This window comes from Magallana gigas, chromosome 3, assembly GCF_963853765.1.
Source record: "Magallana gigas chromosome 3, xbMagGiga1.1, whole genome shotgun sequence".
NCBI lineage: Eukaryota > Metazoa > Mollusca > Bivalvia > Ostreida > Ostreidae > Magallana > Magallana gigas.
This window is the reverse complement of record NC_088855.1, coordinates 10,622,254-10,645,388: the sequence shown is the minus strand read 5'-3', so window position 1 is coordinate 10,645,388 and position 23,135 is coordinate 10,622,254. Positions and strand designations below refer to the sequence as shown.

Sequence of the window (23,135 nt, the reverse complement as noted above, 5' to 3'; positions counted from 1 at the left end):
ACAGGCTAAAGTCCAAATTTATAATCGGAAAATCAAACTAGGCAACGTCTAGAGCTCTCAATTCGGATCATATGTATATTGCTGCAGGAATGAACAACTGCCAAGTAATGCAAACGTAAACAAAATTGCATTGCTTTAATACTAGTTTCACTAAGTACCGGGTATTTCAATGTTTAATCAGAGACAATTAAGTTGGCCCCGGGAGACTAAATTATTCAAAGGACCTCGAAGGAGCAGTGTTACAATGCACTTTGAAAAATTACGCACTTTGAAAAAAAATTTCAAAGTGCGTTAATTAATTTTTGGACCAAGTCAACGCACTTTGAAAAAAAAATAAAAATTTCAAAGTGCGTTGATATCGTCGATACTAACGCACTTTGAAAAAAAAAATTTCAGGGTTTAGTCGAAATAATATTTAATTTTAGATACAATAAATAATTGTTTTAACCTTGTGTAGCTTAATGGGAAATATTTTAGAAAGAATCCACTGCATTCTCAGCTAACTTGATTAACAGTTTCTAGATTAGAAGTTTTTCCTTTTCTCATAAGCTTGCGCAGCTTGACAATTTACATAGAACAATTAGAGAGATTTGAATTATCCAAATATGACAATAACTGCATCGCTTAGCAACTGCATTTTCCTTTTTGTATATGCAGCAAACTTACTAATTATCTGGTACATTGTGCTGTGCCAGAAACGAAAATTATTTAATTTATTTATTTATAATGGAGATAATGTATAACATATTTCAACTGTCTGCAATTGCATGTGCTTATAGACAAACATGATTAAAAAAGGATAAGTTAGTTATGGTTATCAAAAACAACATGATCTATTAGAGGATCGGTGTTTAAGTTTATGATAATTTAATGTTTGTCAATGTACATAGTTGTTTTTTTGAATGAAGTGATTTATTTGATTAAAATTTGAAAAGAGGGTCTATGTTGAAACGCTTATAGATTCTTTAACATACCAATAAATGATTACCAATAATATCACTGTACTTAATTTACAACAAAGCGTATTTCTTTTTCCGATTTTTACATTTACTCTAAGTTACTGAATATCAAATTAAATGTTTTGGGAGGAAAAAAGAGGGGTAGGGGACCTTCCTGTAATCAATGAAATGAAGCACAGGTAATTGACCTGTATCTTTGGTCACCCCCCCCCCCCTCCCACTCCCACCCCTATCCCCAATTTTAAAGAAGGTTAATTAGATTCATTAGCGTTAACAAATCATCATACTATCAACAAATTAGGAATCTAATTCCAAAATATGTGATTTATACATATTTTTTCAAAGTGCGTTAAGTGTCTCGATACTAAAAAATATTGATTTACCTTTATGACGCACTGTGGCAACGTACTTTGAAAAAATTACGCACTTTGAAAAAAATTTTCAAAGTGCGTTAAATTTTGGACCAAGTTAACCCACTTTGAAAAATTGTGGCAACGCACTTTGAAAAAATTACGCACTTTGAAAAAAATTTCAAAGTGCGTTAAATTTTGGACAAAATCAACGCACTTTGAAATTTTTTTCAAAGTGCGTTAAAATTTGGACCAATTTAACCCACTTTGAAAAAAATTTTCAAAGTGCGTCATAAAGGTACACCAACATTTTTTCAAACTGCGTCATAAAGGTACATTAACATTTGATAATTACGTCAAAAATATAAAACTAGACAAGGAGTTTACGAACGGCTTTCCCCAAATTTATTTCAAAATTAAATATGTTGACGGTTTTTAATGATGAAATTATGGTGTACAGATTCCAAAATATTCTATATTTTGTAAAAATACAGTACTTTTTTTAACTATTTTACATCAAACTGATCATGTTGATTGCTTCTAGCTATCAATATATCATTATTGCCGATCATTCCTTTAAAAGGAATGCTTGTTTTCAATTACTGTAAATTATGAGAACTAGAACCTAGGAGTTTACTGGTTATGACCTAAAATCAAGAAGAAGAACGGAAATCGCTATGTTTTTGTAAAGACAGAAACCATTACCGGTCCTATAGGTCAATTCAATTGTTATTCGCAATTGATCCTTTACTTTACTAATAACACATTTTGCGTCGTTTTTCCGAAAAGTTATCTTTTAATTTTTGTACCTACGGGTTTTCCTCATTCGTCGGTTCATTTCCCCACCCCCTCTTAAAAGCTGTGCCAGTTTTACAGAAGTTTCGATGGGTTAGATTGGCTATTATCATTAACGTCTTATTCAGTCTGCAGTTTTTTTTAATGAATGAATAAATGGTTCTGCATCAAAATGCTCTTGAGTAGATTTTGACTGGATCACACAAAATAATGTTTCTTAAAGATATTTTACGCCAAGTACTTGTTTCATTGTGTGAATTAAATGAAGATATTTCAAAAGCTCTTTTAATTATTTAAAATTGATTTTATTTTATTTCAGGAAAATATTTCACAGAATGCCATAATTACTTATACAAAACATAAATACGTAAAATGGCTTCGCGGTTTATAAAGCGTAAACTGCCCCAAGTTATGTTATATCGTATAACGTAGGTAGAAATTAAATTTATTCCTTATAATTTAATTTTCTACTGTTTAAATTAGACAATAAGGCCCATTGATTAGTTAAAATATGTAAATTTGTACAAAATTTAAACGTAACGTCAAGCGGATTAATACGTTCACACGCACGTCTTAGTGTGACGTAGGCAAGTTATGTTATATGATATATATGAATTTGTTAGCCAATCAACTGAGGCGTTACAATCAGAATTAAATTATATATATATATATATATATATATATATATATATATATATATATATATATATATATATATATATATAAAGCACTTAAAATGGCTAACGACACGAATATGTGTCGTTCGCCATTTTTAGTGCTTTATATATTCAGTTTACTGGCTTAGTATCTATATATTAGATCCGACACTTTAAAGATGCCTAGTGTTGTTGATTCTATTCAGTGCTTTATATATATATATATATATATATATATATATATATATATATATATATATATATATATATATATATATATAATATATATAATATATATATATATTACCATTATATAGCTTCTGAAGATTTTAAAATGAAAGCGCATAAGCTATAATCATTTAATATTTATTCGTTTCATGAGATATTGGCGCTTCTGATTGGTCGAAAAATTTCTTTGATACCTGCATCAATAAAATGTTGCTGGATCTACTTTTCTAAACTGTTCTGATCTAACACTATACTATTTATAGAACGGGAATTTCCAAAATAAACACTGTCAACAAAATGTAAAGTTGTGTTTGTTTTATTGTCAGCAAACAAAATACAAGTTTATAAACATAAAAAACTTGAAAATTTAACCTTCAAAAATAAACAAAACACATAATTTGATTCACGAAATAGAAAATATAGCGTCTTCTCACGATTTCGTCTGCTTGAGATCAATCGACATTACTGCGAGGCTGGTTGTTCCCTTTCCAGAATAATTATAACGAACATATAGGCCTATACTTTTTCACGGTAACACGGCTGTTCAAATTTAGTAATAATGATTTTTAAGTTTACACACGTACGTGATCGTTCATCAGAATAAGCATCGTAAAGCAAAGCAAAGCTATGTAATGCATCAACTCCTTCGGCGCATTCCAAGCGACAGATCCACCATTTACTGATTACATCACTGGCTAATATCTAGTTACCACAACGTTTAAAAAAGTCGCTTATACATACTATTCTTTGTCGACATATCAACTATTTTCGTCCACTATCGCCACTCCTTGGATGGTTATGTCCAGTTGCATATTTCAGCGATCTCACATGAAAAGTAGATTTATTACGAGTTTTTCTGCACAGTGAATAATATCACAAGCTATCGCATGTATTTTCCTTTTGTTTTCAATTCATTCGGTTTAGATTTTAACTCACTTTTTGTGTTTAATCCATTAAATTCCGCTCAATAGCTCTGCATCAGCTGAAGGCGCATCCATTTTGAATATTGTTGCTGTTGTTGTTTTGTATTCATACGCGCCGCTTCATTTACATTATTTTTATTTTTGATCAATGACACTTCACATTTTTTGAATGTTATATTAAATGATAAGAAATGAAGATAATAATTTTTCTATTGATCGACGTATCAAAGAAAAAATTGACCGGAAAACTTTTTCATCAATGCGCAGAGCCGGTCAATTTTTTCTTTGATACGTCGATTAATAGAAAAATTATTATCTTCATTTCTTAATTGAACATTTTTCGTGTTTTCTTATTTTACTTACTGGCAAGTGACGTCATACAACAATATTGCGCCAAAAACATATGAAATATAGGTGAGAGTCTATAGAAAGCACATTGATAGCCGTAATTAGTACATACACAAGTAATATATGAAAAATGTATAGATAACGGGACATAAAATAAAGGAAATGTCTATACAAACTAGTAATAATGTAGTCTAAAGACAATAATGTTCCCTTTTGTTGATACCAAAAGGCATATAAGTTTTTAATTTTTTTTTCACAAATTTTCTTTGAATCTTTTGTAAGTTTCATCTTTGTACAATTTTTGATACCTATTACAGAATAATCCTCAACTGTATGTTCGTCAGTATAAAAATGCATTGCTACAGGGTCGTTAGTTTCTCTCCTGATCAGTGACAAATTTAAAACATGTCTTTGATATAAAGTCACCCCCGTTTTCCCAACATATACAATTTTGTTACACTTTTTACAAAACACAGGAATTTTACTCTAATAAATTCATTGATTAGCTTAAAACTGCTGTAATATCCGTGTTGATGATATTTTGATATTAAAATAATTTGAGTCTTGAGAACAATCTTTCTTTTCACCCTCTTCCCCTTTCGACTAATCTTTGTAAGATGACCTGGTTCTTCATATAGATAAAGTAAGCCTTTTAACAACATGCGTTTTTTCATGTAGTATACTTTTATTAATACTATACTAGTAAACAATAACACATGCAACTATTTCATTTTTATATCAAAACGACTTTACCACGAGGAGAGGGTTTTACAAATTGAATCAAGGACAAAAAAATGTTATACAAATAACTAATTACGATATATATATATATATATATATATATATATATATATATATATATATATATATATATATATATATATATATATATATATATATATATAGTGAAGCATACATAAAATTCTTTTTTATACAAGGAATACAGTACTATATAATGAACATTAAAATACAAATGTATGATGTCTTATTTCAAAAAGAAATCTATACATTTTGCAGGTATAACATACATACATAATCTTTTAAAATAAAACGTTTACCAGCAAATACTTAATACAAACTGGTTATGACATTGACCGTTTGATGTGGAGGAGTTATTAATAAGCCCTGCATGACTTAAAACCTATATCGTGTATTGTTTTTAAACATGGGTATGCGGTCATCTATTTTATATACTTGGACTGGGAAAAACACAGTATGTTACTTAAACATCTCTATGATTTTTGCAACCACTTCCGTATATGTATTGTTGCAATGCGCGTAGAATATTCTCTATTAAGTCATTATTTGTACTCAATTAAATGAACGACATTGTTTAAATGGTAAAAGATTAATTTGATGGTCAAGCCAAGTAATACGAATGATTAAGGCAAGTAGACTATATTACATTTCAATGACAAAAGCTTACAAGAGTTGATGCAGAAGAACGACTCAGGAAATAACTTTCTAATCAATGTTCTTTATATTTTGGTGTTTGCGTCATATATTTTTCGTATTTATGCCTAACAAATTCTTTTGTCATCAAAGGATGATTTTTTTCATTTTCCTTAAATTTACAGACCAATCGGTAAACACACACCTTTCTACTTTTATAATACGGTGACTCTTTATTGACATCTTCAAATTCACAATAAAAGTCACTGTAAATACTACCTGCAGGTCTCAGAAGCTGGATTATGATATCATCACTACAGTTTAGAACAACTGGTGTGAAAAATATATCTGCCTCAGCTGTGGATTTGAATAAAACCATTGTTAAAATGTCGTGAGCAAGAGTTGCTCTGTTGGTCTCCACGTGAACATAACCAGATGTTAAGGCATTTTTCTGAAGATTTTCTTTTGTAATATCTCCATCAATCTGTGTTAAGGCATTTTTCTGGGTTTCTTTTGCTATCTCTGCGCCGATCTGTCTTGCCCATTCCTTTGGTTCTTTCTCAAAGTTGTGTTCTTGAACACACATCAGATAAACCAGACATTTGTATAGTGTAGGGGCCTCCTGTCTTATTTTTTGGAAGTGTTGCATCAATGTCTTAACAGGGTTATCAGGGAAGGTAGGGTCAGAGAAAAGTTCGTGCTGCTTACAATACATCAGACTCAGGAAAGGACTACCAATGTGACCTTGGTTTTTTGAGAGTTTATCTAAAACGGATTCAAATCCAACTTTTTTAAACCAACAAGTTGGATCCATTTTACAATGACCCCTTTTATGTTGTTCTTTGTATATTAGCAATGTCTCAGCAGCAGAAAGTTTATCCATTTCTACTGTTATATTTTTTTGTTGTAGAAAACTTAGCTTTAAATCTTTCTTTACTTCATCAAAAATGTGTGTGTGGACTCCAATGACAGTTTTGATATAGTCTTTGGAAGTTTCAATTGTTTTTAGGATCTCTTCGATTTCATCAACGTCGTTTTGAGAAAATACACAGCTCCCAAATCTTCCAAAAAGATTATCACACAGTAGGATTGTTGGTTTTTCTTTTGAAGTTTTTTCTTTTAAATGCTGAAACTCTACCCATTCTGTCTCCCATTGTTTTTCTTTGAAGTGGTTTTGAATTGCCATTAATGCATGTGTTTTGCCACATCCAATAGCACCTTTTAGAATTACTACATTCTTGGAATCCATTATTTTTAATGCAGAAGTTGTGCCTTCTGTAATGACAATGCCTTTCTCAACACTGCAATCTTCATTCAGCTTATTACCTTCAAAATAAAAGGTACCAATGTTAGAGTAAATCACAAATACATGTACATGAGATCAATAAAAAAACTATTTTAAGTAACTGATATTTGCCATATTATATATCAGTTTACTGGCGATGAATAATTTGTTTCACTTTGACACACAAGAGATAAATAGGCCTTAACGGTAAACTGAGTACCATAGGCCATACCCAAACTTATATATGCATGCATGCACATATATATATATATATATATATATATATATATATATATATATATTATACATATATTGACTGGGGTTGAGGGCAACATTGATTATATTAGCCCCCGAGGGACGAAATATTGCCCGACGCGAAGCGGAGGGCAATATTTTCGTCCCAAGGGGGCTAATATAATCAATGTTGCCCGAAAACTCAGTCAACATTTGTTTTGTTATTTAAAGAAACAAACCAAAATTTAAGAAAGTAATTGAAAACAGATCGCTGTAATTTCTCAGCTCAACAAAGAATTCACGAACTCAATTTTGTGCAAAGTTCATTTCCAAAATATCCTCAGCATCAAACAGTCACTAGTGATATTCCACCGCCCGTAAGAATTAACATACAGATGTTCTACCTGATTTTACTTCACAGTAATTCGCAAATCTTTTTATCCGTTATTAGCAAACCGTCGCATTGCGCGTTCGTTGTTTACTTTGCCTTGACTGACTGTCTATTATGACGTCACCTTGTTTTGGAGTCGCAAAGAGTTATTTACGTCATCGTTTACGAATCAACAAATCAAAAGCGATTAATTGAAAAAGAAGGAATATTCTCTAGATATTATTCCTAGCCGGTCAATATTAAAAAAATATTGACCGGTCAATATTTTTCGGATGAGCTAATATTACAATTATTGACTATTCGTCTATATAGAGTTATATAGTAAGAATATACTACTGAATATAACAAATATATATATATATATATATATATATATATATATATATATATATATATATATATATATATATATATATATATATTGTAAAACATTTGAAGAAAATGAAAGCACTTATATTTTACTCGATCTTTGTGTTTTCATTTATTTAAGTTATATATATATATATATATATATATATATATATATATATATATATATATATATATATATATATATATATATATATTCCAAAATGAGTGAAGTTAATCCACACAAGTATTAAATAATAAAAAATAACAGAAAACCGATTCAAAACTCTACCGGTTTCATTATAATCTTCAGGAGTTTTGAACAATCACCATAGATACATAGGTACATACATTTCAAATGATCATTGTGACGTCATATAACATCAAGTATATGTTGCGCTTTTCAGAGTTCATTATGACGTCATAGTATAAGCGTTTTGTAATTTTACGGGAAAAACATATAATATATTCAAATACTCTATAATTGTACAAGAAAAACATAAAATATATTCAAACACTCATATTTATAATGCATTCAGTTTTGGTTTATATAATGAAATGAAATGTTTTTCTTTTGTTTCACGCTCTTTTTCGGTTGTTATTTTATAAAATTTATAGATAGGACACACTGTAAAGTTCGGAAAAATGTTTATATTTATCTTTCTGGAGTAGAAAAATTATAATTTGTAATGATAATGACCTCCTGAAATCTTTAAAAGAAAAAGGACCATGAAACCTATAATTTTAGCGAAAAACTTAATAATCATATATAGTAGAGTGCATGAAATCTTAATATAATATATTAAAATATTAAATCTTAAACACAGGATGAATGACCATCTTTAAGTCCTCCTTAAAGATAGCTTAAAGGTGTTTAAAGGTAGCTTAAAGACGATCTTTAAGCCACCGTTAAGCTTTATGTGTTGCTTAAAGGTGGCTTAAAGAAAGCGTAAAGATGGCTTAAAGGCAGCTTAAAGACTATCTTTAAGCCACCTTTAAGCCACCTTTAAGGACAACTTATAGGTCCTTAATGTCCAAACTTCTTTAAGCCACCTTTAAGCCACCTTTAAGCTACCTTTAAGCCACCTTTAAGCCATTAAATTTTTTTAAATTCAATAGTGTGCTTAATTTCCAACAAAATGTATTAACTTTATGAAAGGAAAGGTATTTAAACGGTTTTTGTTCTAGAATAAAAAATGAAAAAAAAACACAAAAAAACCCGGCCACGGCGAGAATTGAACCCGGGATCCTTAGTTTACTAGCATCACTAAACTTCCTCTGCGCCACGGCAACTTATATATATATAAACGTTTTTATATCCTATATATCAGTGGATATTGAGTCACTGTATTGAATGTGTTTGCTTGAAAAGATTTTGACAAACCATTCAGTTTGTAACAATCAATTCTATCTAATTTATAAATTACATGCACGTATTTAGAATGAAATACGGAACTTGGTCTTCAGTGAACAAAAATATATTATACCTAAATGGAAACCGTTAGGTTCACTATAGTAGGCTTTCTTAGTTAATAAATTTAAACCGAGTAGATATACGTTCATCTAATTTATAGCCATAAAAATGTAAGACAGAAAATGAAATCATTTCTTTTATTAAATGCATTGATACTATTAGGGTATTTGTTCAATTTCCCGGTTTTCATGATTGCGGCGCAGTTCCAGTATGTTTAAATATTTACATGTTATTGTATGTACATGATTTTTAAACTATCAATTTTATAACAAACAAAATTACCAATTACCGGTGACGTATTTACTGCATGTGGTAATTGCAAATGACTTGTACATACAATTGTATGATGTGCCAGGCCGGGTATATTTGACATATTTACCCTTATACATATATTTAAATAATCAACCCCTATTTATGATCACCGGTACATTAATTAATTAACCTCAAGATTTTACTCTTACATACATGTATCGTTAATTTGTAGACGTAACATCTTTGAAACCCAGAGCTAGGAAATAATACCTTGAAAATGAATTACAAATGTAAATTTACTTTTATTCACTAGACTTATCGTATACTCGTACATACTAAGATTCAACGCCTTTAGAAACCCTGACGTGCACCTGGGCACACGACACACCTGTTGTGTATATCTTGTATATTCTGTGTTAGTTCCAGGGGTTTTCTTAAGTTGGACAAACAATAGACTTAATTAGATATACACAAACATGCACCTGGGCACACGACACAACTGTTGTGTATATCTTGTATATTCTGTGTTAGTTCCAGGGGTTTTCTTAAGTTGGACAAACAATAGACTCTAATTAGATATACACAAACGAACAAAACTATGTCTAGACAAACAAAGCAGTAATATCCTGCCCGATATAACAAAGGCAGTTGAGAGTCTTTTCATCTTTAACATGTATCTAGCAGATCTAGAGTTAGAAATAATGAAAATTGAAAGAAAAAAAATACAAACCTTAAACCGATTATCAAATTAAATCATGCATTTTTGGTTCATTATCATTATTTTGTTTAATAACCGGATGAACTGAGAGAGAGAGAGAGAGAGAGAGAGAGAGAGAGAGAGAGAGATTTTTTTCACCGATTAATTTATAATAGGAAACAAACATACTTTAATTAGTTTTATGCACATATTAAGATACAGAGACTGCGCTCATCCCTACAATAATTTTGAACCCCCCAAAAAATTATAAAGAATTTTATAACGGCACTCTGTGTCCATCGGAGCGGTGCTGATGATAGCGATCTGTGTTTAATGGAGCGACGATTAAAACCGCCTGGAACACCCCCCCCCCTCCCTTCCTTGGAAATTATATTATCACTCGGATGACCCCCTCCCATCTCTATAAAAGAGCTTTTGCATTTAATATATGTTTTAATTGTTCAGCTTGATCAATATTGACTTAAAGGCCACTTAAAGACAGTGTAAAGGCAGTGTAAAGAGAGCGTAAATGCCACTTAAAGATGCTTAAAGGTGGCTTAAAGGTGGCTTAAAGAAGTTTGGACATTAAGGACCTATAAGCACTTGCTTAAAGGTGACTTAAAGGCGGCTTAAAGGTTGTATAGCTTTTAAGCTCCTTTAAGTCACCTTTAAGCCACCTTTAAGGACTTGCTTAAAGATGGTTTTTCGCCTTGTGAAAATTGCTAGTAATAGGTATGATCATTATGTTAGGATACTTAGCTGGTGCTGAATGATTTGCGTTATTAATGTTAAGGTTTTTTTAAAGGACGAGTACACTTATGGGCCCCGGTAAAAAGTGAAAAAATGAAGATTCAAATTAAGAATATGTTTTTCCCTAACATCACCTATTGATATCTATTCCATAAGAATTAACAAGTTTTAGCGCTGAATTTATTGTGAATAAAAAGCACGAAACTTTACAACATAGTGGGGGTCAGCCGACATTCGTGATTTTATATAGTAAATCGAGGACGAGCATTCATTTCCAAGCCTTTGTATACTATCAGCCTAACCGAATACAAACATGTGGAATAGACAAAATACGCGTTATACATTTAGAAAACTCCTGTGAAAATAAGAAGTTTGTACTACATTAGGCTGGTACCTAAAAAATGAGAAACGTATGAAAATTTCAAGGTTTTTCCTATAGCAAGCAAAAGCTATTACCTGCGTGACCCATGTTTGGACCCACCCATGGAATAAATTATTTCAAACAATCACGTGGTTTCTATCCAGGTTGACGTTTGTCAAATGTGCTCACATTGACACGTTTTAAATCGCTCTCCATCAACGTTATATGGTCAGGAATGTTTGTTTGATCACTATGGTAATATGCAACTTCAAAGCTTTATTCGATTTTTTTTTCAGACGTAAAATACTAGTAATGCATAAAGTATAATTCAGCAAACGCGCTAATCGATCCACCAACAGAACAATGTTGATTTAAATGTCTCCTCCCTCTGATATAAATAGACACAATTCAAGTAGGTTTGGTTCGATTTTTCCGGATTTAAATTATTTATAGGCATTTAAAAATCCTTAATTTTTTAAACAGTATGCTAATTTTGGTAAATATAAGCGTGCATATAAATTAGAGGTATCCTTCAGTGCCTAACTATTACGAGAAAATAGCAATTTGTTGATATTTTAAACATTAAAAAACGGCACTGTAAAAGGACCCATTCTCTATAGCTTAAGTGCAAAATTGTTCTTTTGATTTTGCATCCGCTCCATCAAAATAGAAAATTTGATTCCAACTCACACATCTTATTAAATGCTTTTCAAGTTAAGTTATTACAAATACATTTAGCTTTGTGAAATAGCAAAAAAGAAAGTAATGAGAATTTTATGACTAAGCACAACTAGAAAACTGACCAGTCAGGAAGGGCCCCGCTATGACAATTAATATAGAGAAGTGAAAAAAACTTTGAATTCCATCCTCTTTATATTAACAATGATTTAAAATAAATGCCCGGCAGAAGATGTAAAGAACTGGAATATATAGGATCTCGTGATTTGTAGTTGGATATGATTTTCATCCAACAATTAAAGTGTTTTTTTCTTGAGCCTTAGTGAGGGGATAAAACACACAAGTTGGATAAAAATCATATTATACTACAAATCATGAGATTCTATTTATCCCATATTTTATACACCGCAATCAATGTTTACACTGTTTATAAAACTCTACATTATTTTTACTTCATTATGCCTAGGCAAATCCCATTGTAAAGTCACAACTGTGGAATATCAAAAAAATATCCAATGAGTCATATCCACGGGATAAAGTGGGTTAACATGGGATGAAATAAAATTTGTTAAAAAAACAAAGAATTGATACCAATGCAATGATACCTAGGCTTTGCCTCTATTCAATAAAACTATCATAAATCATTGTGTACGGTATTTTAACCAAAAAAAATATGAATATTATATTTCAAATCCATATTTCAAAGAATGTACACAATACTACACATCATTCAAAATTGACCTTAACTTCAAAACAAAGTTCATTTGCAGACACAGGCAGTGCAGTAATTAATCTCAATGTGACAGATAAAGATAAAGCTTAGGATTTTCTTCCTGTGGAAGGTTAATTAATCCCAAAGGACAAATATTGCACAGCCTTCCATGTATACAATGGTAACATTCTCAGCAGTTATCTCTCTTTGCCCATTCATTCTCAGCAGTTATCTCTCTTTGCCCATTCTTCTTATGCATAGTTAGGAATCTACCCCACCACCCCAGCTCCAAACCAGAAGACATAGAGAACCAAACTTAGCATCAAAATATGTATTTCTGCCTACTGAACTACCATACCAAATTTGAACTTGATTGGGCAACCATAGAAAAAGTTATTAGAAAAAAACAGGAAATTTGTGGACGGAAGAGTGACAGACGGACGGACGGACAGAAGGACGGACGGACAGAGTGATTACTATAGGGCACCCGCAAATCCTTGCGGGGCCCTAATTAGTTGAATGCAAAAAGTATATAAAAGGTAATGACCTAAATATCCTAAGAACTTTGATTTTAAAAAATACCAACAAAATAATAGTCTTTAAGAGCAACTTTTGTAGCTTGTGTTCTTATCACTCAGTGTAACATCAATATACGTCATCTGCTTCCTGAGAATATCTCTTCTGAAGTAGCAAAATTGATTTTATTATGGTTTTATCATGTGAAGAACGCATAGCAATTGTACACACTTTCTATTACGTTTGTATTTTGCACAGTCACTGCGAATTGCGAAGATTTTTTTAATATAACATTGTCAATATTTCTTATTTATTGTAAGGAAACAGAAACATATTTTTGCCTTTGAAAAAAAACCTGAATCTGAGATGAGTGATTACCAGAACATAACATGTCTGTGTATGGTGTTTCATGTTATGTAATTCCGTTCACTTCCCTTTCATCACACCAAATACGATAACATTCTATGCCTTTATTCACAAAAATAACTGATCAAAATAATTGAACCTGATAAATCGGATTTCCATTATTTTAAGATTATTTTCTACAAAAGTTATCTCTCTTATCAAAGAGTCATCTCTCCTTAAGGTATCTTCATACTTGATGTTTTATGATTAAATCAACGTAATTTTAGTTTAATATTGAAGATTTATATGTTAACAATTAAATTGAACTAAAATTTTGGTGTGTTGCAAATAGTTTTCTCATGCTGAAAGAGCTACTATAGGTACATTATCAGAATAATTATATTAACAACTGCTCTCCAATCAAACATCAAATAGTTTTTTTTAAACTGATTTCCTTATAAAAAAAACAATTTTATAGAAATTAATCACAATCCTTAATTTTATGTATTTTACTATTAACGCCATTTAAACTTGCTAGAACTAAATCTATCACATTTACAGTGTATTCATTTCAAACATGAAAAACTACAGTGTGTGTGACTATCATTGCTGTTCATTAGAACTAAACTAATTCAATAAAAAAATAAATGAACACATGTGTGGTATAAAAGCACACTTTATATGGATAAGGTCATAGTGTACACACGTAATTCGAAATAACCAAAAATGAAGAGGATAGAAACTGCAACTGTTGGATTTACATTAAAAGTCTTCTGTAAAACATTTCAAATATTTACAGGGCTTGAAAGTTTCTATAATTGCCAATCTATTAATATACAATATGTCTTGTTTCGTCGATTTTTAACGCTACAACATAGATAGCAATTACTGAGGAACGTATTCAACATGCAAATTTCCTGCATATTTGATAGCGATTAATTTAATTTCAAACTAATTTATAAAAGTATAATATTTCCTGTTTGAAGGATGACTGCACTTAACGCCGTAATTTGTTTCCCTTTTTGGTCACTATTGTTACTTTTATTCATTGCTCAATTTTACTTCAAGTCATTTGTTATAAAGTTTGGTCAATTTCTAACAGAAATTTATTTTCCTACTGGTTTTAAACTGCAATGCAATAAGAACAAGCATTCTGAGAGTATTGCATAAGCAATACACGCCCCCTACCGGTTTGTAGACATGTGTGAAAACAATGCACTGTTATGCAGAATATAATTTCTTACCGTCTTCTATACCCCGAATCAACAGATCAACCCAATAACGAACCCGATTGTAATAATACAAAAAACCCTGTCGATTAAATTTACAACACAATGCTTGACACTAAATTACAGAATTTATTTGTTTGTTAGAAACAATAAAAGGAATCGTCCAAGTAATGCACGATATTACTGTTAAGGAAGGAGTCTTCTCGTTATCAAACATACTTCTTATAATAAGAAATTCATGAAATTTTGACAGAGTCAAACGGATCATATTACAAAATGATTCTATCAGTTTTATCAAATTTGACCTTTTTGTTTTCGCATAAGAGCAGGTCAAGGTCACTACCTTTTTCCTAAACGTAAAGGATGATAAAAACAAGTGTAGCTCTTTGTAGTTCTGTAGTCATTTATTTAAAATATGAAGATTCTATTCTTCAATGAAATGATAGAACATTAGAATGTCTATCAGCTTATACTACTAAATTGAAATAACTATTTATACTAAAACTAATATTGCTTAGCCCGCATTTCCTCTAATTTTCTTAAATTTTGAGGGAATTTTTATTATTTTTTCATGCTCCCATAATAAAATATTTATGATTTTTATATATAATAAAGACTTATAAAAAGATATAAATTGACAGAAAAGCTAATATATTGACCATTTAATAAGAGAGAAAAACTGATTTTAGTGATTTTTTCACAAAAATCAGTGTATAAAAGGGCACTTTAAAAAGCCTACAAAAATGTAGTTTGATAAGCAAATCATATTTTAAACACATATTCTGAAACCCAAGTATCATATCATTAGTTTACATTAGTGAAAAAATCCAACATTAATGTTATTGTTTTTAAAATGCTAAACCAGACTCATTAATCTGCAGCAATTCTGAATTGCGCAATATGTGATATTTTCCTACGCCAATATTACGCAAAAAATATAGTCCTTGTTAGATTATAAACTTTGATTACTTTTTCTATGCCAAGTTGTACGACAATAAAAAAGAAAGAAAAATATTCTTTTATAATTTCCTTTCATCTTGATTTAATGAACAATTAATCAATTTTACGTTTGACAAGTCGAAAACCATAAAAGACTCCTTCCTTAATTTGAACTTTACATTAATCAAAGTACTGAAGTACTGACGGGAGTTGATTTTATCGATTGTTATTTATCTTAAAATCCACGATATGTTATTTTGCTTGGCAAGTAGTTTATAATCTCTATTTGAAGACAAGTACGCACATTTTTAGCCGGGCTCTGCTGAAAGAAGAGTCCTGGCTATAGGCAGGCAAATCGCAAATGTTACTATAAATAGCACAAATAAACAAAAAACCAAACAGCGTCAAGGTAAATCTTCCGCTATACCAAATAGTTACACAAAGAGCCACGTTTTGTCAAAAGTGTTGGCATTTTGTTTCTTTTTTTTTTAAATTTCTAATGAATTGTCTATATTTTTTAGTTTTCTTATTAATAACGTGTTTTTAAAACATTACTATGCATTTTGGACACATACAATGCGCATGGATTTCCATGAACTACTTTGCTGCGCGATAAAGAAACGGGGATTGAATATATAATGCTTGTTGCAAAATTCAAGGCAGCAACTGTTGAACTTTTTAACTTCTACTAGACAGACATATTTTTTGTTTATAGCCGCTTACAAAATTTAGTCGCTCTCTGATGCTTTGCCGACATTAAAATCATGAGAGAGAGAGAGAGAGAGAGAGAGAGAGAGAGAGAGAGAGATTTTCAGTCTTTACTACACAATATGCATAAAAAAGACACACCAAAAGAGCCCGGCTTTCAGTACTTCAGTACTTTGAATATAATATGGATTCTCTGACCTTTCCGACAAGAATTTCGAGAAAACCTCTAATGAATCATGTTGTGTAATATTTAAAAATAGAATTGATTTCATCAAACTATGTATCGGTATTCGAAGTATTTCAAAAAGTGTATGGATTCAAACAATAATGAACTCTAGTCTTGTTCAACTAAGACGCTCGGCTGTCTCCGTTAATCTCCGACAAGTAAGAGATGCCAGGTCACGTGATAGCTTGATGATACGACCTCAATCGCAACTTCTCGGGCCTTTCCGGCAAGCTCGGAAAAACACTACCTAGGCGTCCATGACGACCCTTCCCCCTTTTTTATAATACTTGATATAAATACAACACATGTTACGATCTGTTGAGATGTGAGTTAACTTTATTAATGTAAACGATATACACTAAAAGATAACACAGAAGCGACATACAGGACTGTCTAGCCGATACTTGTTTTAATGGGAAGCGACTCCATTTTGTATAAAATTATAACATCCGGTGATGTTAATACATTCGAGGTGTTTTTCCGAGCTTGCCGGAAAGGCCCGAGAAGTTGCGATTGGATGCGACCTCTAAATATAGACTTACTCTCTGCTTGTCGGAGATGTACGAAGACAGCCGATGGTTGAACGAGACTATATTGAACTCTGGCGTAGGAATACATACGAATGCAAAAAACTTCTAAATTGTTCGTACTATTTAAAATCTGACTATTTTTTTTAGGTATTTATAAATAAGTTTCCTTAAAAAATAATGCTTCAGCGTACATTACATCGAATTTATCGATTATTTTCAAGAACTAACTCTTGTCAGCGGTGATGATTTGTGTTTAGGTCCAAACACTGTTTCAGTTTCGGTTTGCCAGAGTAACTGCATAAGAGAGATGTTTAAAATCAACTCCCAATAAAATTACATATAAAGGTTACAGTAAAGACATTGGCAATTCCCACATTTAAGAGAAATATCCCCATTTTTAACATTTATTTTGCTGCAGTTTTTAAATGTCCTTCAGTGCAGTCATCCTTAACTTAGATTAATGTTGATGTTAAATGGTGGGTATTTCAATTTACTAATGCTTCATACATTGCATAGCTGCAATACTTTAAACTATCGAGAAACAACAAACGCAGGTAATTCTAGATACCCCAAATGACTGTTACACTTGTTAATTAATATAAGACTTTGTTTAAAATTAGCCTATTCCAAATACCAACAATTTCAAATATCTATTACGTAACGGAAATTATTAACCTTTTTTTTAAGTTGACCTCTTTTTGTTTTAAACCAAATCATTTAGATGGAACGACAAATAACATAAATATCAGAAATTTTACAGTTTTATTATTCTGCGAAAAAAACACTTATAATTGATCTCGTTCAACCACAAACTCGTGCTCTACAAAGCTGCATTACGTAGATAAATCTTGTGGATGAACTAGAAATAGCTCCGCAAAATCGCACAGCTACTTTTTACTCTCATATCATAACTGACCGCCTACATTGTAATTAGTATCATGAAATCAATATTCAATTTTTTCTCAGCATAATTGTTCTCATGGCGACATCGAAATATGTTTTAAAGTTATAAAAAAAATCTAAATTGAACAATTTATTATAATATCTATAAATAAAGTAACTGATCCGTGCATAATCACATTTTGTTCATTGTTTATACTCCACCATACAAGAATATTGTACATCAGACATTGACACAGGTGGAGAAGGGAGTGTAGCGGTAACTTCAACACTAAATATAAAATGTAATTTATATCCCCCTTCCAATAATATTGTTTTGTCAATTTGGCCTATTGGTTGTAGAGATAGGTAAAAAATGTATAAAATTTACAGAAGGGTGAAAAGACAGAGCGCAGGAAGGGAAGACAGAGGACAACAACTGATCAGAAAAGCTTGAATGAACTTTCAATTTCATGAGGAAAAGATTTTTGAATGTTTCTTTCCTATATATTTATGACACGCCAAATTCACAAAATATGAGCTAAACATAGTTTCACAGACAATTAACTAAGTTTATAGACTGTAAACTATACTATAGTTTACGAACCGTACACTATAGTTAATTAACGATTTGTTAATAATAATTTTCGTCTGAAAAGCCATATTTAACAGTTGTAAACTAAAGTTTACAAATGCTAATCTACGATTATCTGTCTGTAAATACACTTTAACAATAGATTATGCTGATTATGCTGATAAATATAGATTCAAACAACAGATTCTGTAAACTTTAATTTTCATTCTTTAACTAGAGTTAAAAGTTCTTAATTCTAGTTTCACAATCGTTAAACTTTTTTTATTAGATAATTTATCTAGAGTTTTGCAATAAAGAATGTTTTTTTTAGTGTGAATTGTAGTTTACACTTCTGAAATATAGATGATCGCGTTAATTATAGTTGCAAAATATAGATTAGGTCGTTAATTTAGCTTTCTGTCCATTAATTACAGTTTACAACCGATGAACCTAGTTTATCGACTATAAAATTATTTTGCAACCTCAGCTTGCGAATTTGATTGTTTGTTTTTTTTTTTAGAAAAAGATTTCTGAACAACTCTTATTTTTTTGGTAATTGAAAGATAACTCAACCCCACCTAAACTCTGTTCGTAGGGGGTATCAAATAAAATTATTTAGTCAAACAAGTAAATCTAAAATACATTTAAACTAAGTTTGCATAGGGCAAATAATTATCCTTACTTTGAATTTTCAACTTCACTGTTTCAAAACCTTCAGCTTTCTCTTGATCTTCAAGTGGAGATTTACTCACGCCATCATCCCCCAAAACTGCTACAGTTCCATACTTCTGTTTCATTCGGTTATACACTTCATCAAGGTGCTTAAATTCAAAATCATCATCACAATATTTGTTCCACATGAATCTTATTCTTTCAATGTCTGCACCAACATGTGTTTCATCATCCGAAGGTTCATAATCCCAGCCTCTGCTTGGTGGCTTTATGCCATCACAGAAGTTCCATAGCAGAGTAAATACTGAAGAGATATCCAATCGGCTATAGTCGCCTTGTTTTTCCACACTCTGAAGTTCCTTTATGAGTGGTTCAGAGAAATACTGTTCAATAGATTTTGAATGAATCACCATTTTCTCTTTCAAATCATTGACACTAAGTTCTCGTTCCAATATATGAACAAGATACTTCAGAAGCTCCTCCAGTTTCTTTTTTTTCTGGTCCCGATCATCATGTTTGCCTGTAAATGAGAAATGAAAAACATATAGTGATACAGTACCCGCAACGTTATTTTTTACAATCCTATCCTATCGTATCGTGTATCAATCCTATCGTATCGTGCGTGTATACTGTCCTATCGTGCGTTAATTCTACCCTATCATGCGTGTATACTGTTCTATCGTGCGTTAATCCTATCCTATCGTGCGTTAATCCTATCAGGTTCATCGTTTAATTTCAACAATTCTTTCGTTTATCCTATCGTGTTAATCGTTTTCTGCCTTTACATAAGCAAGTTAATTTATTACTAAGTTGCAACTCGTTCGGTGCGCCGTATACGAATATTTATCGAACAAGAATTGTAAAATCCTATCCAACATTCCGTCAGGATACTAATTTTTAATTTTTTAAATCAAAATTAACCAATAGTATATGTAAATCATATCTGTTAACATTCAAAATAAAAAACGAAGTTCTTAGGAACAAGGTAACATATTTACCTGTATATCGAATAAATCAAATCGTACGCAGAGTGTATACCTGCGTAAACATTAACTTTTATGCAATATAATTTTGTTGCATCATATTTTACAGAAAAAAACTATTTATGATATAATTTATATTTAATTAAAACCAGAGTTGTATTTTGAACCCGTTATTTTCCGTGTGATATTTGATTTCAGGCTGAATTGTTCTCGGCAATCGGCTAGGGTGTGTGGTAATGAAAACAATGTTAACAAATCGTACGCGGAATGTGTATCTGCGTAAATATTTGTTTAACTTGTCTGTTTTTAATGCATCATTTTCTTATACAGAAAGAAATGTACTTATGATAAATTTTATATTTACTTTATACAAGAGTTGGATTTATATAATAAAACCCGCTATTTTCCAAGTGATTTAATATCGGGCTGAAATATTCGCGGCGATCGGCTAGGGTGTTCGGTAATGAAAACAATTTTAACAATACAGAAAATTTATTGATCATTAAAGCTCATAATTTAAGTTGAAAAAAAAATTAACTGGTAATTTTTATACATTCTATAAATGATGCAGCGATGATTAACAACTCGGCAATTGTTACTAAAAAGAAATTCCACGTAAATCTTTATTTGTACGTATTCTCTCTCAAATTCTGCCATTATCAGTTTGTTTGTTAATATCGTTTAAAGCGATCATACGTTTATCATGAACATCGTTTATCCTTTCCTATCGTGTATCAATCCTATCATATCGTGCGTGTATACTGTTCTATCGTGCGTTAATCCTATCCTTTCGTGCGTGTATACTGTTCTATCGTGCGTTAATGCTATCCTATCGTGCGTGAATCCTATCCGATCGTTTATCTTGTAAAAAATAACGTTGCGGGTACTGTATACAAGTATCTATGTTCGTGTAAATGCTCTAATTATTTTTTTTTTAAATTTAGTTACAAAAGTACATTTGACATTTTATGTTTTAAATTTAAGTTTTTCTCTTTTTATAAATATATAAAAAAAAGAATCTTTGAAACTCAATACTAAATGCTTAACGTTTGCATATTTTTTTTACTTTTTAGTTTAGATTTTTTTGTCATTTATCTTGTAGGATTTTAAAAATAAAACCAATCATTTTCATTTGGTTGCCGTTTATTTTAATATAAGCCTTTTATGATTAGAAGAATTAAAACTGCGATGAAAAGGATAAGACATTATTTACTTATGACTATGACTTATGATTTACAGTCATGTCCTAGTAACAATAGGTACACATTTCAAATCAATTTATCTCGCATGCCATATTAATCACAACTAAAGCAAACAAGTATACGTAATTTGACAGTCATGACACCAAAATTGATGACAATTGCGCATAACTTACGCTTTAAAGTAATATGAGATGTATTTTTGAGAATTTTATTTCGCTGCAAAATCCTGCCAGTATGCTTAGTCTGCATGTTTCTTAAACTTTTATGAAAAAAAAATGAAAAAAAAATCATTAATTTTTGTCAGAAGATTTCTCTTCTAAAGAATATATATATAACAGTTTAATTTTTGTACAGGACGATAAAAATTCAATTTTGTCTCAATTAAGGCTACTTAACTGCTTTTCCTACAAAAATAAGGTAAACAGATATTAAAAAACCATGACATTTTTTGTCATTTTAGTAGAAAATAACAATTTTGTAACAATAAAATGTCAGCAAGAAAATTGCAGCTCATAATGCTTTAAAGATATGGATAGGTCTATAATGTATATTAAGCTAAAAAAATTAAAAATTAAAAAAGCTAGATTTGGATTTACTCCGTACATGCTCTCTTTTGCAGGCACGTAGCATCAGGGGGGGGGGGGGGCAGGGGGGGGGGGGGGGGGGGCTGGCCCCCCACTTTTTCTCGTAGGAACAAATTTTTTAAAATTTACATATAAAAAATTGAATTATGATGGAGTTGGCCCCCCACTTTTTTGGGAGTATGTAAAAAATTGATTTGAAAATAAGGAAATGAGTACTGAAATTGAAGTTATATATACAACACCCAGCCCCCCCCCCCCCCCCACCCCCCACGGATTAGGAATTTGAAGATTTTGGGAAACTTTAAATTTTCCTTTTTTTTTTTTTTTGGCTTGTCAAGATTATTTAGATGAGTCTGGCCCCCCCCCCCACTTTAAAAAACGATGCTACGTGCCTGTTTTGTCACTTTTAAATCCTTTAAAACATTTAAAGAAATACACATGCAAGCTTTCATTAAAAAATAATGTAATAATGTAGAAAATGATAATATTGTAGAAAAAATGTAAAATAATAAAGAAAAAAATATATAGTGAACAAAATCTTTTTAATGACATATTTACTCTTTTAATTATTTGAGATATTAGTTGACAAGTACGAAAAATAATTTCTTACACGGATATAATATTAAAACAATTTACTTTTTTATCAATTCATAAGTTTTTGAAACACTTATTTTGTCATTTGCAATGACTTTATTTAAAGCTACATGGGTCAAATTTTTGGCTATTACAGTATCAAATAATTTTTCAGAGGATCCAATTTTCTTAGAAAGATATAGACTTTCGCCTACTAAAAGCAGCAGGGTCGGTCTCTTTTCAAACTTAGAAATAATCAAAGTATATAAAATAATTTCTTTATGGACAAACAAAAACAAAACGAAACGGCATCATGGAAATGTTTAGAAAAGATAACAGTTT

At 30.9% G+C, this 23,135-nt stretch overlaps 1 protein-coding gene across 12 annotated transcripts in view; it reads right to left on the bottom strand.

Annotated features, from left to right (window-relative positions):
• Window positions 1-5,170: 5,170 nt before the first annotated feature.
• Window positions 5,171-23,135, bottom strand: part of LOC105339430 (uncharacterized) — a 49,751-nt gene continuing 31,786 nt past the window's right edge. For all 12 annotated transcript variants that reach the window (XM_066078463.1, XM_066078465.1, XM_066078472.1 and 9 more), the window contains 2 exons: window positions 19,462-19,971; window positions 5,171-6,977 (listed from right to left, as the gene is read on the bottom strand). In XM_066078463.1, the coding sequence (XP_065934535.1) occupies window positions 5,728-6,977; window positions 19,462-19,971 (1,760 nt within the window). In that variant the 3' untranslated portion in view covers window positions 5,171-5,727. The remainder of the gene's footprint in view (window positions 6,978-19,461; window positions 19,972-23,135) is intronic.